Source organism: Pezoporus occidentalis, unplaced genomic scaffold (genome assembly GCF_034315485.1).
Source record: "Pezoporus occidentalis ecotype Australia unplaced genomic scaffold, CSIRO_AGI_Poc_V1 ctg23, whole genome shotgun sequence".
Lineage (NCBI taxonomy): Eukaryota > Metazoa > Chordata > Aves > Psittaciformes > Psittacidae > Pezoporus > Pezoporus occidentalis.
In genome coordinates this window covers 111,806-125,550 of record NW_026914180.1, presented here as the reverse complement: position 1 = coordinate 125,550, position 13,745 = coordinate 111,806, and the positions used below count along the sequence as shown (strand labels likewise).

Here is a 13,745-nt window from a genome sequence, read left to right as displayed (position 1 = left end):
TATAAACACATATTTTGTTACCTGGACAAGTGATCTGTGTGAGTAAATCATCATGTCATGCAGTCTCCTAAAATGCCCCCAGACAGCTGTTCTTTTGAGATATTACTGAAAATCATGAAGGGCAAGTCATGACTTCAGAAATGAAGCACACAGTTAGGTTCTTTTTCTGGTTCAAAATCATCCATCCATCCTACCTTTTTCTTTGGGTACAATTTACGTCTTTGCAGCTACAGAACCTGTTTCAGTAGTTTCCATGATACAAGTAACAGATCATAAAACATATCCTTTGGCTTTAAATTAAGTATCAAAACCATCTGTTGATAGTTGGAGTCCACACAAATACGGTTACAAGTATGGTTGATCTATATTACGTACAACTCACAGTTCAAGTGTTGGATTCTCTGTCCTCTGTCCATTCCTTCTTCATTCTCTTCATGTTTATTTATATTAATTTTCCTCTTTCACTGTAGAGATCTGAGCCTTGACCTGAAGACCTTGGTGAAAAATTCTGCAGAGAGGCTGCTTCAGCCCGAATAATAGTGTTAACAAGCAAAACCTGACTGCAGTTCAAAATTAAGAGAGAAGATGATCATCAACTGGAAGATCTGCTTCTTCATTCTGACACTGCCTCCTATGGTAAGGAAAAGTGTTTTTATTTGCACTGTACTCATAAATGCATGTTCTCAAGTCCAGCACTTGCTAAGAGTGAAGGGTCTGTTACTGACACCAATTAATCCTCCTTTGCATATGCAATAGAATTGTGATGACTGCTCATCCTATAGAAGGGCAAGTCCATTCTTTGAGGGGATTTGTTCACTATTTGTATCTGACATTAAATAGAAAATAAAATGAAATTAAAAATAATAAATTAAAGTTTAAAATTAAAATAATACATTAGACTAGACTAGAATAGAAATTGAAAAAATGTGGAGCTCTTGCTTCAAATCCATTGGCTTAGTTTTTGTTGGGTTTTTTTTACAGGTGATGGGATAAAATTAGAGAAAAAAAATTTATCAGCTCAGTGAAACATAACACTCAAGATAGTTCAGCCAGTGCTTTTGAATGTCTCTAATTTCAGAGAACCAATTTTAATAAACTGTACAAGTGGGCCTCTAGATACACAGGCACTCAAACTCTTCTATCACTTTTCTGAAGATTGTCAGCTCTTCATGAAGATTACAGGGGTTTCTTTTCATCATAAGCCTTTACTTACTAAGCAACATACTCTCCCATGAACCACTCTGTCTTAACACATCTGGAGATTGTAACTCTATGCCTGCCTATTTTCCCTCTGAGCAGTGTGGCTCTATGTAGCCTCATGTAACAGCCATAACACCTTTGAAGAAAACATGCTTTTTCGCTTTGTAACTGTGAGGAGCAATATACAACCCCTATAATAAACTCATCTCATATTTCAACTCAGTTGTTTGCTAGACCACTGGTCACAACTGTGTTTTTCATCACTTCTCAAGAAGCGTTGCTTAAAGGGATACTGTGACAAATAGCACTGTTATTTAAAACCTCTACCTCATTCGCATGAATTACTATAATTTCCATGCAAATGCTTTACAGTTGCTTAATATAAAGATTTCTCATGTTGCTGCACCTTAATAGCTAGGTATTTAAAAGAATTCTTCACATTTGTTTTGTTTTTACTTTTAATTAAGAACTATTTAATATGGTAGAGATGTGACTAAAGTATCTTTCAGCAGTTTTTACATAGTTTGCTTATGTGTATTGGTTGTGTGACCTGTCTTTTACAGTCCATAGCAGTCAGCATAGAGGGCTTGGCTTTATTTTGGCACACAAAAATACACATTCTTTCTTCTTAGGTTGTATTTAGAAACCGCTTTAATTAACTGCATATTATTCTGCTAAATTCTGTAGAATAGGATTGAAACTGGTAGTATACTTCTGTTCATCCAAAGAATACAGTCCCTTACGATATATTCTGTCTGGTCTTTAAATTTCTTTCTAATGCATGACTCTTCTGAGTATTGCCTAGTTTTCCTGGTTAGCTAGTAGGTATTAGTTATTAGCTAAGTGAATCTGATTAATTTTTACACTGTATCTCTGAAATACATTTACACTAGACTTCCTCTAGGCTAATGTGGAGGGGGAAAAGCCCCACATTTAATCTGCTTTGGATGCTTATGTTAGGATAAGATTCCTATAAAAGGAGGTTATCTCAAATTCAGATTTTGGACATTTATTGGATTACCTAAACACACCTTGTAGCTTCTGGTTTGAGACCCAGAAATGACAACCATCATGTCTCAGTCTCTTAGGAACTCCTATCTTACAGCTAAGCATAAGACAGCCTCAGTGTTTCCTCATCTGTTATTGTCAGTGAGAAGCACCCTATACCTGGTGAAACTGGAAAGCATATCAGTAGACCTGCTGAATTCCTGGGTATGCAGCATAATTTTCAGACTGGAAATAAAATTAAGTAAATGGTCATATGAATGGAAAGGCAAAAGACTTTTTTTTTTTTTACATGACCAATGGTCTTGAATGTTTCAAGATTCTTGGTGTTCAGCTTGAGACGGACAAAAGATGTCTTCTTATTTAGAGGTGAACAGTTTTTAATTAAGCAAAATAGATGTGGCTGTACGTATCTCTTGAGCTTTCAGATGGATGACCTTCCTGGCAAAATGTAAAAGGACAAGAAGTTTCCAGTTCCTAGCATTCCAGGACAAAACTGTGATCGCTGAGCTGGATAATTAGTGATCAGCTCCAGCTTTTGGAAAGAACAGCTAAGAAATACTGTGAAGCAAACCAGGGCTAATAATATCAAATATGCTTTTGTACATGCTGTTTCTGCAGTGTTTATGATCTTGTGCAAGAGGGCCAGGTTTTATTATAAGCTCTTGCAGGAACCCAGGGACTAAAGTAAATGATTTTACACACATAAACTTGTGTATTTGCACACACACTTTGGCCAGTGATTTGTGCCTTTGACAGACATTGTACTGTAATTTGTGTATAGTATTTATTCCTTATTACATCTCTAAGTTTCTTTTCACAGACCGGAGTTCGGGAATGATATAATGTTACTTATGGTTCTTTCCTTGCAGGGACTCTTTTTGTAATGTGTGTGGTAACATGTTTTCTCTCCAGTGGGACACACACTTTCTTTTCAAACCACCTCTAATGTGCTGTGCTGGTGTCCTCAAATTGGTACTTTTCTGTCACACAGATTTTCAGATTTTCTACCAAGGGAGTGGATGTGACTTTTAAAAAATATAGAGTAAATTTGAATGTCATCTTATCCTCCCAAAAGTTCCTGAAAAAAAAAGAAAAATCTTCTTTTACACTGCTTTCCTCTAAACACATCTGGTACTGTTCAAGAAATCTCCTGTTACTCTCAAGGTGAGATCCTGTTCTTAGCAGTTAGTATCGATCCCCATTTTGTGTCCCATGTCTCCATCCTTCGTAGTGAGGCTCCTGAACCTGTGCAGCTGCTTGGATGTGTAGTTTTTGGCTTCACCGATAGAATGAGCCGCATTCCATTTTACACACAAAAAAACAAAAAGTGCCCAGACTAGTGTCTGCATTCATAAACAGACCAAGAAAAGGCAAAAAGAGGACAAAGTGTTTTAATGGAAAATTCTAGGTGGCTTCAACTACAGACAGACCAGACAACAAGAAAATAATATACTAAGATATATTTAGAAATTGGCACATTAAGCCAGTTCTAATTGTCAGGGACTAGGGTGGTTAGATTTTTCATGTGTTTGACAAGTTATTCTGTATTTGCCTATCACAAAGGTATTCCACCTTCTTATTAATCACTTGGAACTGAAGGCAGTATCTACAAGCATGTTACCTGCAATGCATTTTAGAGGATTTCTTGAGCTTTGTTTTTTCCCCATTTTAAATGCTTTCCTATCTTTAAATATCTATGTTGCTATTTTAGTTTGTTTTAAGCCATTTTTTTGTAAGCTAGCCCATTTCTTTTCAGTCACTTTCATTTTTTATTTTGTCTGAATATTCCCTCTTTCTGTTGGCACATTAGTTTTCTTCATCCTACTTATTTTTTGCTTCTAAATTCACTTTCACTGCCATTTTGATTGATTTCTCATTCCATTCACCTGTGATAGCAGTGGGCTTGTTTTTTTTATTGGAAGTATTAACAAGAGTGATCATAAAATTATTGAGGAGATGATAGGATCCTAAACCATCATTCTTTTATCTGGTTCCAAATGTATTTGAGAAACAATGGAATTCATGACTCACAAAGTTGGCTTAGTATATGGACTGAATTTTAAATGTAACTGCAATGCAGGTGTTCTAAGTGTCTGTAATAATTCAATCAGATGTACTACTTCAGCTAATGTTTGGAATTTCTTGTGGCATTTTTAATATTGCTAAGATTAAATGTTTTAAATGATAAGATGTTACTCGTAGCATTTTATTAGCTGGCAAACATGTTCATTGACCTCCAAAAAAAAATACAAAGCAAAAAGAAAAATAAAGGTGTAAGTGATACCTCTTGTATACTAGCTTTGAAGTACAATCACCATATGAGGGTCAGATAGGCAAATACAGATTTGGAAGAACAAACAGCATCTCACAGATCAGAGAATGAAACCTTGATCGGATTACATTTAATCAATTCATAAAGAGGTGAAGACAGAAACTAGATCTGTTTGTTAGACTCTGTTTACTGAAGGGGATAAAATTTCTTAAACTTTTTAAGGGTGTGTATAGTCTACAGAGCAGAGACCTGTCTGTATCCTCCATTATTCATCTGTAGCAGTCACTTCCAGCCTGCCAGGCTATGTTCAAATAGGATCATTTATATTTCAGTGTCTGTCATTTTTTGAAGATGAGAGGCAGCATATTCAGACACACTATTCTACCAGTTTCTCTCCAGCCCTGCTATGTTTGTTAGAGCATCCATTTTCTGCTGCAGCCCGAATGTGAGTTTCCTCTGGCACGAACATAAGATGGTTGTGTTGGTCCTTGCTCTTTAATCGAACTGTTTTTTTTCAATGCAGGACTTAATGAGCAGCTTTTAATTACTTTATGTGCCTTATGATTTATAATGTCTCATAGCCCTATTCAAATTCTCTTTAAGATTGCTGCTGTCTTTATCATAATGAACAGTTACATGGGATTTCCCTATTACTTATGTAAAAAAATGCAAATATGTACAAATATAGGTAGGGAACTTCTGGGAATGTTCTCTAGAGGAGAAAAAACTCAGCTAGCCAAGACGTTACTGCTGCTATAGATTTTCCTTTTTAATATAAGGAGATAGTGCTGGGGGCAATCAGCAGAAAGTAACAACCTCAGAACACCTTATGCCTTTTTTAAAGAAGAAAAAAAAAGTCTCAGGTTGTATAAGGTAAGAGAAGGGGGTAAGAGAAGGTTCAGAATTTATGTATGGTGTAACACAAAAAAAATCCTCAGTGTTACTGAATAATGACAGTGCCCTTGATACCAATCACCTTTCAGAGACACAAAAATTAAAATCTTGGTTTCCAGATGGTCCTTAGCCTGTCAGGTAGGTCGGACAGGTACTTACAGAGAGTCACAGAGTGATGGAAAACTCAGGGTGATATCTCCTCCTCAGGTAACTGTAAGTCCCTGGATGGTTGGGTTTTTTTTTGAGAAAGCCTAGCATGTTGATACTCCTGTTTAAGATGCCTGAAGCTGGTAGGCGACCTTGATGTTGTGTTGATACTCTGTCTAGTATACTGCCACTCGTAGTCTCACACTGGGCACACCAGGTGTCAGTTACAGTTATTGCAGAAGCTGAAGAAAGACACGCTTGTTTGAAATTTCGGGTTACTAAGTTTATTTGCACAAAACATGAATGGCAACCAAACAAAGAAAGTCTAGAAATACACATATTGTACCAATGTATGGTTCACAACGTAATGCACAAACATTTATGTACATGCAGCTTTCCTTATTTAGGCAGGCAAGATGTTTAAGTCTTAGTAATGCATGGCAGCAGGTTACAAAGCAGTAGATCGTTGCCCTGCATTAACGTGTTCACTCTTTTTCCTTCTGGTAGTAGTTATAATTTCTGTGACAGGCAAATAATATGATGACAACACTTATTTAAGAACATTAATATGATTCTTTTACCTGCTGGTTTTGTATTCATGAGCTTGGAGGAGTGTTGGATGAGCAGTCCAATAACAAATTGGGAAATAAACAGAAAATTTCTTAGAAATGGAGCCCGTGGAAAAAGAATCAGTGATTTTTCATGTTGCCCAGCTATTAATATCCAGCACCTGGAGGGATATTATCCAAATCACTAGCAAGTGTGCTACTGGCCTGTTCTTCCTCTGGTTTGCTGAGTCAGCAGCCTAAGAAAATTTACTGTGGAGTCAGCTTGAAGAGATAGTTGTGATGCCAAACCAAAGCTGCATAAAAAGGAAGGAGAAAATGGAAGCAAATGAGCAGGAAGAGAGGAAAAGAATATGAAAAAAAAACACATTTTCATCACTGTACTGTTAGAGATTCAGCCTTCTCCTCCTGTCTCTCTCACCATGACTTGTAATAGTTTCTTCTCTATCTGTGAAATAAACTCTGCTGCTTCTCAGAGTGAATGTATGTCCTACAGCAACAACTGGGGCTTTCCTAGGGATCAAGCAGCGCTGCTGTAAGCCTGCCTGGGGGAGCACACCAGATCAGTGCTTACCACAGGTTTCCACACCACAGGGCCTCCAGATGAACTGTCCAGGGGTTACCCATGCAACATCCATAAAATTAGGAAGTAGATGCAAGACAGCATGCAGTGCTTAAACCTGCTTCTAGGACTCCTTTTTCAAAGCCATAGAGACATGGCTATTTAATAAAAATCTATGACAGCCATTAAAAAGCACTGCCAACCATAAAGGCTAAGTGTTGCTGTCACTGTAGCCCCCAAGGGCGTGGAACCCAACTCAACAAATCCTTCTTTGTTTCTTTGGGCAAGGGGTGAATAACTCAGTCCAGGCTAGCTTGTGCTCACACTCCTGAAAAGAAAATTGGGTTTCTTTCTCTTGCCCTGTTTTTTTTGTTTTTGTTTTTTTTTTTTATCCCCATGTGTAAATCACTTGGAAGTGAGGATTTTGGAGATACGGTTCCCATTAAAATACAGTAATATCTGTGATTCGTTTATTCCATGCCATATAATGCTGGTTTTGCCCAAACTAGAGAACATCACCTTTCTAATAAATGGGACCTGCTTCTGTACTTCCCTGTGCATGTTAGAGCTTAGTTGTGTACCTAACTGATGTCAACAAATGTACTTAGGCCAATATTTAACAACTCAAATGTTGAATGTCTAGATTCAGATGTTTACCTACATTAATATATACTAATGATTCTGTGGCAAGGGACAGAAACATCTGTATATTGTTATAACCCTTCCTAAGCCTCCTTAGTGCTTTCCCTACAGCAGGGTCATAAAAATTATCTTAGTCTATACTTTTGTTTCTTTGATTTTTAGAAAGCTGAGCAGTAGATTATATTTTACAAATGTCATGTGGTTGATGAATAGATGACAGTAAGTCACTGTTGCCCAATTGATTGTCTGGCATTATTAACATCTTGAAACTCACCGCCATAGGGTGGTTTGTAAGGTTATCACAAATGCTATTTACTACTTTTCCTGGAATACATTTTTAAAATGGATTATTAAATGTGTGTTCTTGGATGAGTGAGGGCAGATGCAAATGGATTATTGTGTTTGTAGTAAAGAAAAATAAAAAATGCATACCATTAAATACTTCAGGACTTCTTAGAAAAAAAAAAAATGAAGATCCATTTTAGAAAGAACAGGGAAAATATTTTCCCCACATAATAACCTTTAAGAAATATTTTGCAATACTTAGCCAGAATTATTCTTTCTAGTAAAGTTTACAAAATTTAATCTCAATTTCAAGTTTTCTCCTTTTATCTCCTTATTACAAAATAAGGTTTCTAAATAAATACTCAAATATTGTCTTCAAACAGGACACAATATGAAAAGGAAGCACTTCATAACTCTCCTACCACTTTCTAAACAGGAAAAAATGCAGCTTTTTTTTTTCTCTTGTGGTTTTTTTTTTTTTTCTATCAATACGGTTTAGTCTATAAGCTTCATTAGCTTGTTGTTTCCTGAGGGAAAATAGGCTCAATGAATGTCTTTCAGTCAGATTTCCTTTGTGTCAATTGGTAGGTTTAATAGTTTCCCAACCTTTGTATGTGGTCAGTGGCTGTGCTCACTGTTTCAAAATACTTTATATATTTTCACTCATGCTGAAAAATTCTGTTAAGGATTGCAAAGTGATAAAGTTTATGCCATTCGTGACCTTCCCGATAAGACATTTATGCAATGTCCTCTCCTCTCAAATGTTACTCAGGAGGCTTCATTTGGAGTGTAAAATTCTCATGAATTGTCTAAGAGCTTTAGACAGAAAAAGAAAACACTTTTGCTTCTGTGTACTCTTTTCAAATCCTTTCAGTCCCACAGTCTCTCTTTGACTCAGCATCTGTGGCCAAAGTGTGTTATTCAGGGGTTATTTAGGCTTAATGCGGCTGTTGATTTGGTTGTTTGAAGACTCATGAGACAGTTTGTCAGTAACTTGAGCTACTGGTATTTGCAGATTTGGGAAGGGAAAGCACAGAGATATTTTTTATTTTTATTTTTATTTTTTAAATTATTCTTACCTGGTAGCCACATCTAAACATGTTATGTATTTTGGCATAAAACTCTTTTGGACCTTTATTTTGACTTTCTTGTTTTCAAAGGGCTCGCCAGATAGCTGGTAATGCAAAGTGCATATTGGATAAGATTAGAAATATGCTATAGCTCAAGGGTATAAATTTGTGTTTATTTCCTCTCACATATTAAAATGTTCTTTTTTCTTGATGCCCTCTGGCTGAGTTGAGTTTAGTTGTTATATCTCTATTAGCCAGTTTTATGATAATTTGCTCCATTACTTAAAAACATAACAAAATACATGACAAGTTAGCATTGCAATAAAAACTAAATTCTCATGCAATTTCAGACTAAGCTAGTCCATTTTAGTACCACTTCCAGCAATGTAGATGTGCAAAATCTAAACATTTTTGGCCATCGTGTATTGTCAATTATGTCTGAACTAATGCAAGGTGAACAAACTGTCTGCTTATTTACAATAACTATTAAATATCTCTGCGTATTTTCAGCCTGAAAGCTTTGACATCAAAAGTGATGATGTTGTTATTCATCCTGTAGCTGTGGGCATTCCCATACACACTCCATTTGCAGAGCATCTGTGGGAGAGTCAGGAATTTTGTAAAGGCAGGCAACGTCAGTGGGAATAGGCTATAAAATGTTGATGGGCCTTTGTTGCACTAAGTGGACTTACGTGATCCTATCTATCTATCTATCTATCTATCTATCTATCTGTCTGTCTGTCTGTCTGTCTGTCTGTCTATCTATCTATCTATCTATCTATCTATCTATCTATCTATCTATCTATCTATCATCTATCCATCTATCTATTCATGCCTATATACTGAATGCTATGGGTAGTTTCAACTAAATTTGACAGAACAATCACGTTCTCAGACAAATTGATTTTCTACCAGTTTCATATGAATGTTTAGGCAAAGACAGATTTTGTTAATTCGATACAGAAAAATGAGCTTGAACATAAGCTCAAGCCTTATTAGGCAGCAGATTATCTAAACAGGAGCTCATCTAGGAGACACTACTCCATGCGATCAATGGCTAAAGCCTTGTGCCACTGCTCACAAAACTCATCCGCTTTAATTTATTAATGAATTTATTTATTTGTTTTAAAATCTAACAGCTAATTCAGGTATCTGGAATATCAGGATTGCTGGCAATTAGAGCAGTAACCTAATGCATGACATCTTGAACATCAAATCTCATTGCTCTAGGTTAGTGCTTGATTTCAGCATTGCTGCAGCTTCTTGTTTCTGTTCTCTCTGTATCAAACAAGACCAGCTGCACTGCCCTGTCTCTAAAAGGTGTGGAAAAAATAAATCCACTTAATGCTAAGGTATGCTCAAGTATTAGAGTGATGGTGCCAATGACAGGTGTATGAGACATGAGAAGTTTGGTTAATCTCAGTGCTGCACTATGGAGAAGCTTGTGCTAGTGCCCTGGGAAAGCACAGAGGGAGTGCCAGGGCATAGAATCATAGAATGATTAGGTTGGAAGGGACCTTAAAATCATCTAGTTCCAATGCCCCTGCCACAGACAGGGATACTTTCCGCTAGACCAGGTTGCTCAAAGCCTCATGCATTGCCTCCTGATTTTCTAACACTAGTATGAAGTCCCACGTAAATCTTCATCTGATGAATGCATTTATGTTTGCAATGACATACTTATTCCTTTTCCACTTCAAGGAGCTTATGTGTTCTATTTTTCTAACCGTTTACTAGCTGCATTTTAATCTTTCAGGGATTTTCTGTGAGTTCAGGGAGTAAACCAGGACCGGAAATGATTGCTTGAGTTTTCACAGTGTGACCTACTGGTCACAACATGAGTTCTGCAGCTATTTAATTATGGGACACAAAGATGGAAATTCTACTTCTTTTCCCTTTTGTGTCCATAGATATTTCCACTCTCTGTTAATGAAATCCAAAATAACACCTTGTGGATCGGAATTTGTATTTGAGTGGTATGTCATCTTGCACTGAGGTCAACTCCCACTGTATGGCACTGCTTATGAAGGGAGGCTTTTGGATGTTGAGCAACATAAACTGGCAATCTTCCAGCTCTGTTCATGGCTTTGGGAAAAAAACAAACACCAAACAGCTGTAGAACATGGCAGAAGCTGCTGTAAGATAGGACCATTAAAACTGTGGAAGAATAAAAGCCCATTTAATGTAATGTAACAAAAACCAAATGGAAAGTGATAGGGATGTGTATGAATAACATTAGTCTAGAGAAAATTCTGGTTTCAGGAATGATTATTTGCATTTTGGGGCAGGAGTTTTTATTCGTGTTTGGGTTGGGTTTTTTTTCCTCATATGTGAACATGTGAAATATATCTGTTGTCAAAAGTGTAATGTAGAAATTCTGAACACAGTAATGCTATGGATCAAATAAACGATATTGATGTATGTTGGAGTCACCCCAAATAACCCATGAGGAACAACATAAAATAGATTTCACCAAGTCTGCTTTCAAATCTCTGTTTACCTTAGGCATGACAGCAATTTGCTCTCATGGCAGAGGAAACTCTTCTTTTTCTCACTCTTAAGTACGTATTAAACATACAGTATTTACATTTATTAATGTTTTCCTCTGATAGCAGGAAAACCAAAGCAGTCTGAAGCAGCTGCCCCCATTTCTGACCTTTCCTTTCTCCATGGAAAATGAAACCACCTTATTTCTATTAACTTCAAACTGAAACAAATTTAAAGATTACTGCAATTTAATATTACCATTTCAAGGGCTTCAGAGCTATATTTCTTTTTTTTTTTTTTCTTTTTTGTCATACTACAATTCAGAAATAGGTGGAGAGGAAATGCTTTGCATGTCTTTATTCCATTGAACATACATGGATGTAGGATGGGCAATAAGGGTCTGAACTTCCTGAGAAGTACATGGTAGAAATTAGTTTTCTTTTTGTAACTGGAAATACATTAGCAGAAGAGAAATTAACTTCTGGATGTGAGTAAGGAGCTGGAAATGAAGCTGTTAAGGTTAATAACTGAGAAATTCTGGCAACTTAAGGTCCTGGGCAAGCACTGATGTGGGAAAATTCATCTGAATCTGAGCAAAAAGCTTTTCTGAAGCTTTTGGCTTACTAAGAATAACAGTCAAGGAAAAGACCCAAGCATGAACTCATGGCTATAATGCAAAGCAAGGCATGTTTTCTGAGGCTGTGTTGCATGTATTGCATGGCTTTCACCATCCACCACTGTTAACTATAGAGGCAAAATTTGTTTTTTGCCTCTATGTATGCTGGGTTGCATACTTTCTCAAGACACATAAGGACCTGTGGGAATCTAGGATGGCTAAAGATTTCAGAAGCAGGTATCAGTGAAGTTATGATGTCATCATTAATACAGACGAAGTAGGATCCAGTATTTTCAAGCCCAAATACATAACCTTAGGCTCTCTTAGTCGATATTCAAAGACCTTATTAAATATGGCATGCAGAAATGCTGCAGCAGAACCCTTACATCTTTCTCCAGGCTGCCAATTTATTGATGCTTCCACCCATCTAACAGATTAAATTTGGGAAGAGAGATTTGAACATATCTGCCAGCACTTACTATCTTTAGTGTGGAGTAGTAAACGTATGTTTGGGCTTTAAAGACCTTTCTTTTTCTTTTTTGTGGCACTGAAAAATTGACTCTTGTTCAAATATGCAAAAATCCTAAATGTGTGCGCATTGCAGACAGCTGCAAAACAGCACAGCTGAAGCATTTGTTACCCTCGGACAGAGCCCCTGTGCCACCAAGCTCTACATCAAGAATGCCTTTGTACCTGTCAACCCAGGTGACTGGCTTAACGCTTTAGATGCCTTCTGAGAACAACAGGAGCTATATCATGAGGGTAATAAAATGCATCCCAAATCTGTTCATATTCAGTGAGATGTCCCTTATCTGGGCACATTTCTGTAAAGCAGTAGAGCAGAAAATGCTGGAGCAGAATCTGGGTCGTGACAAGACTCTGAAAGTGAGACCTGTGGCTTATCTGTCAGGGTCTGAAATGCATCCAAGTCCTGCTGGTTTATTTGGAATGAAGTCACCCGTTAAGGCGGAGATCTTTTATTAGAAGAAGACCATCTCTATTACTGCATGTTGTCCCTCCTTAAATCAAATCATACCCTGCAGTGATACAAAAGTAAAATAGGAATTTGAGATAGGGTATGCAATCTGGCAGTGTGTTTTGATGTTTTGTTTTCTAGTAATTTTTCAGTTATTTTGTAAGACATCATATTTCTGAATTTCTTTAAACCTCCTTGAGATTCAGCTCATGAAGTATAGTGTAGTCACTGGTAGGAATTTCTAAGAATACCTTATGAGCAGTGCACATGTGAGAAATTCATTGCTGCATGTGTTTTATGCTGCTAACAGAGCAGTGAGCAGAGCAGTGGCTAGGTCCCACATATCTCCTGTCAGCATGATTGTCTCATGAGCAGTTTCTGTGCAGTTTATATATCCTCAAGCCACATGAAGCATTTGGATAAGGAATTATGAAGGGATAGGTATCCCACTTTTTGCAGGAAATGGTAGCATTCTTACATCATGGTTCATAAGAACTTTGAGTTACAGGTTATAATGATAGAATATTCTTGATACAGCAACTAGTAAATAATAATGTTAGCGTGTAAAATGTTAGTAAAGGAAAAAAAAAATTAAGAGAAAACTTTGGGAAGGAAAAAGAGGGAGGTACATGTCTAACACACCTACAGCTAGAACTGATGTTAGATACACTGTTTGATGCCCAGAACTTTTACACAGTGTGTTACCTATCCAAAACACCATCTCAGCTTTTTGGGATCCTATCCTATCAACAGTGTAAAAGAAAAAAGTGTCAGCAGAGTTATGTGAGTTTTGTTTCTAACAGGAAAGATATACTGGGCTGTACAAAGGCTATAGCTGGCCCACTGTTAGTATGCAGCATTGCTGCATAGTCTTCCCAGTGTGTGATGTGGACTGGAGATTTCATTACACCTTGCTGGTTCCTATCTCTGTCTCTCCTTTTATACAGCTGCTTCTCTCAACTCCTTAGTAAATGAATTTAGGTTGGTGGGTCTGGATTTTTTATAGTGTGCAAAACCAAA

General features: G+C 37.0%; 1 protein-coding gene across 11 annotated transcripts in view; it reads left to right on the top strand.

The window, feature by feature from the left end:
• Positions 1-13,745, top strand: part of ADCYAP1R1 (ADCYAP receptor type I) — a 138,077-nt gene that overhangs the window by 30,248 nt on the left and 94,084 nt on the right. For all 11 annotated transcript variants that reach the window (XM_062621330.1, XM_062621328.1, XM_062621332.1 and 8 more), the window contains one exon: positions 471-636. In XM_062621330.1, coding sequence (XP_062477314.1) covers positions 586-636 — 51 coding nt within the window. In that variant the 5' untranslated portion in view covers positions 471-585. The remainder of the gene's footprint in view (positions 1-470; positions 637-13,745) is intronic.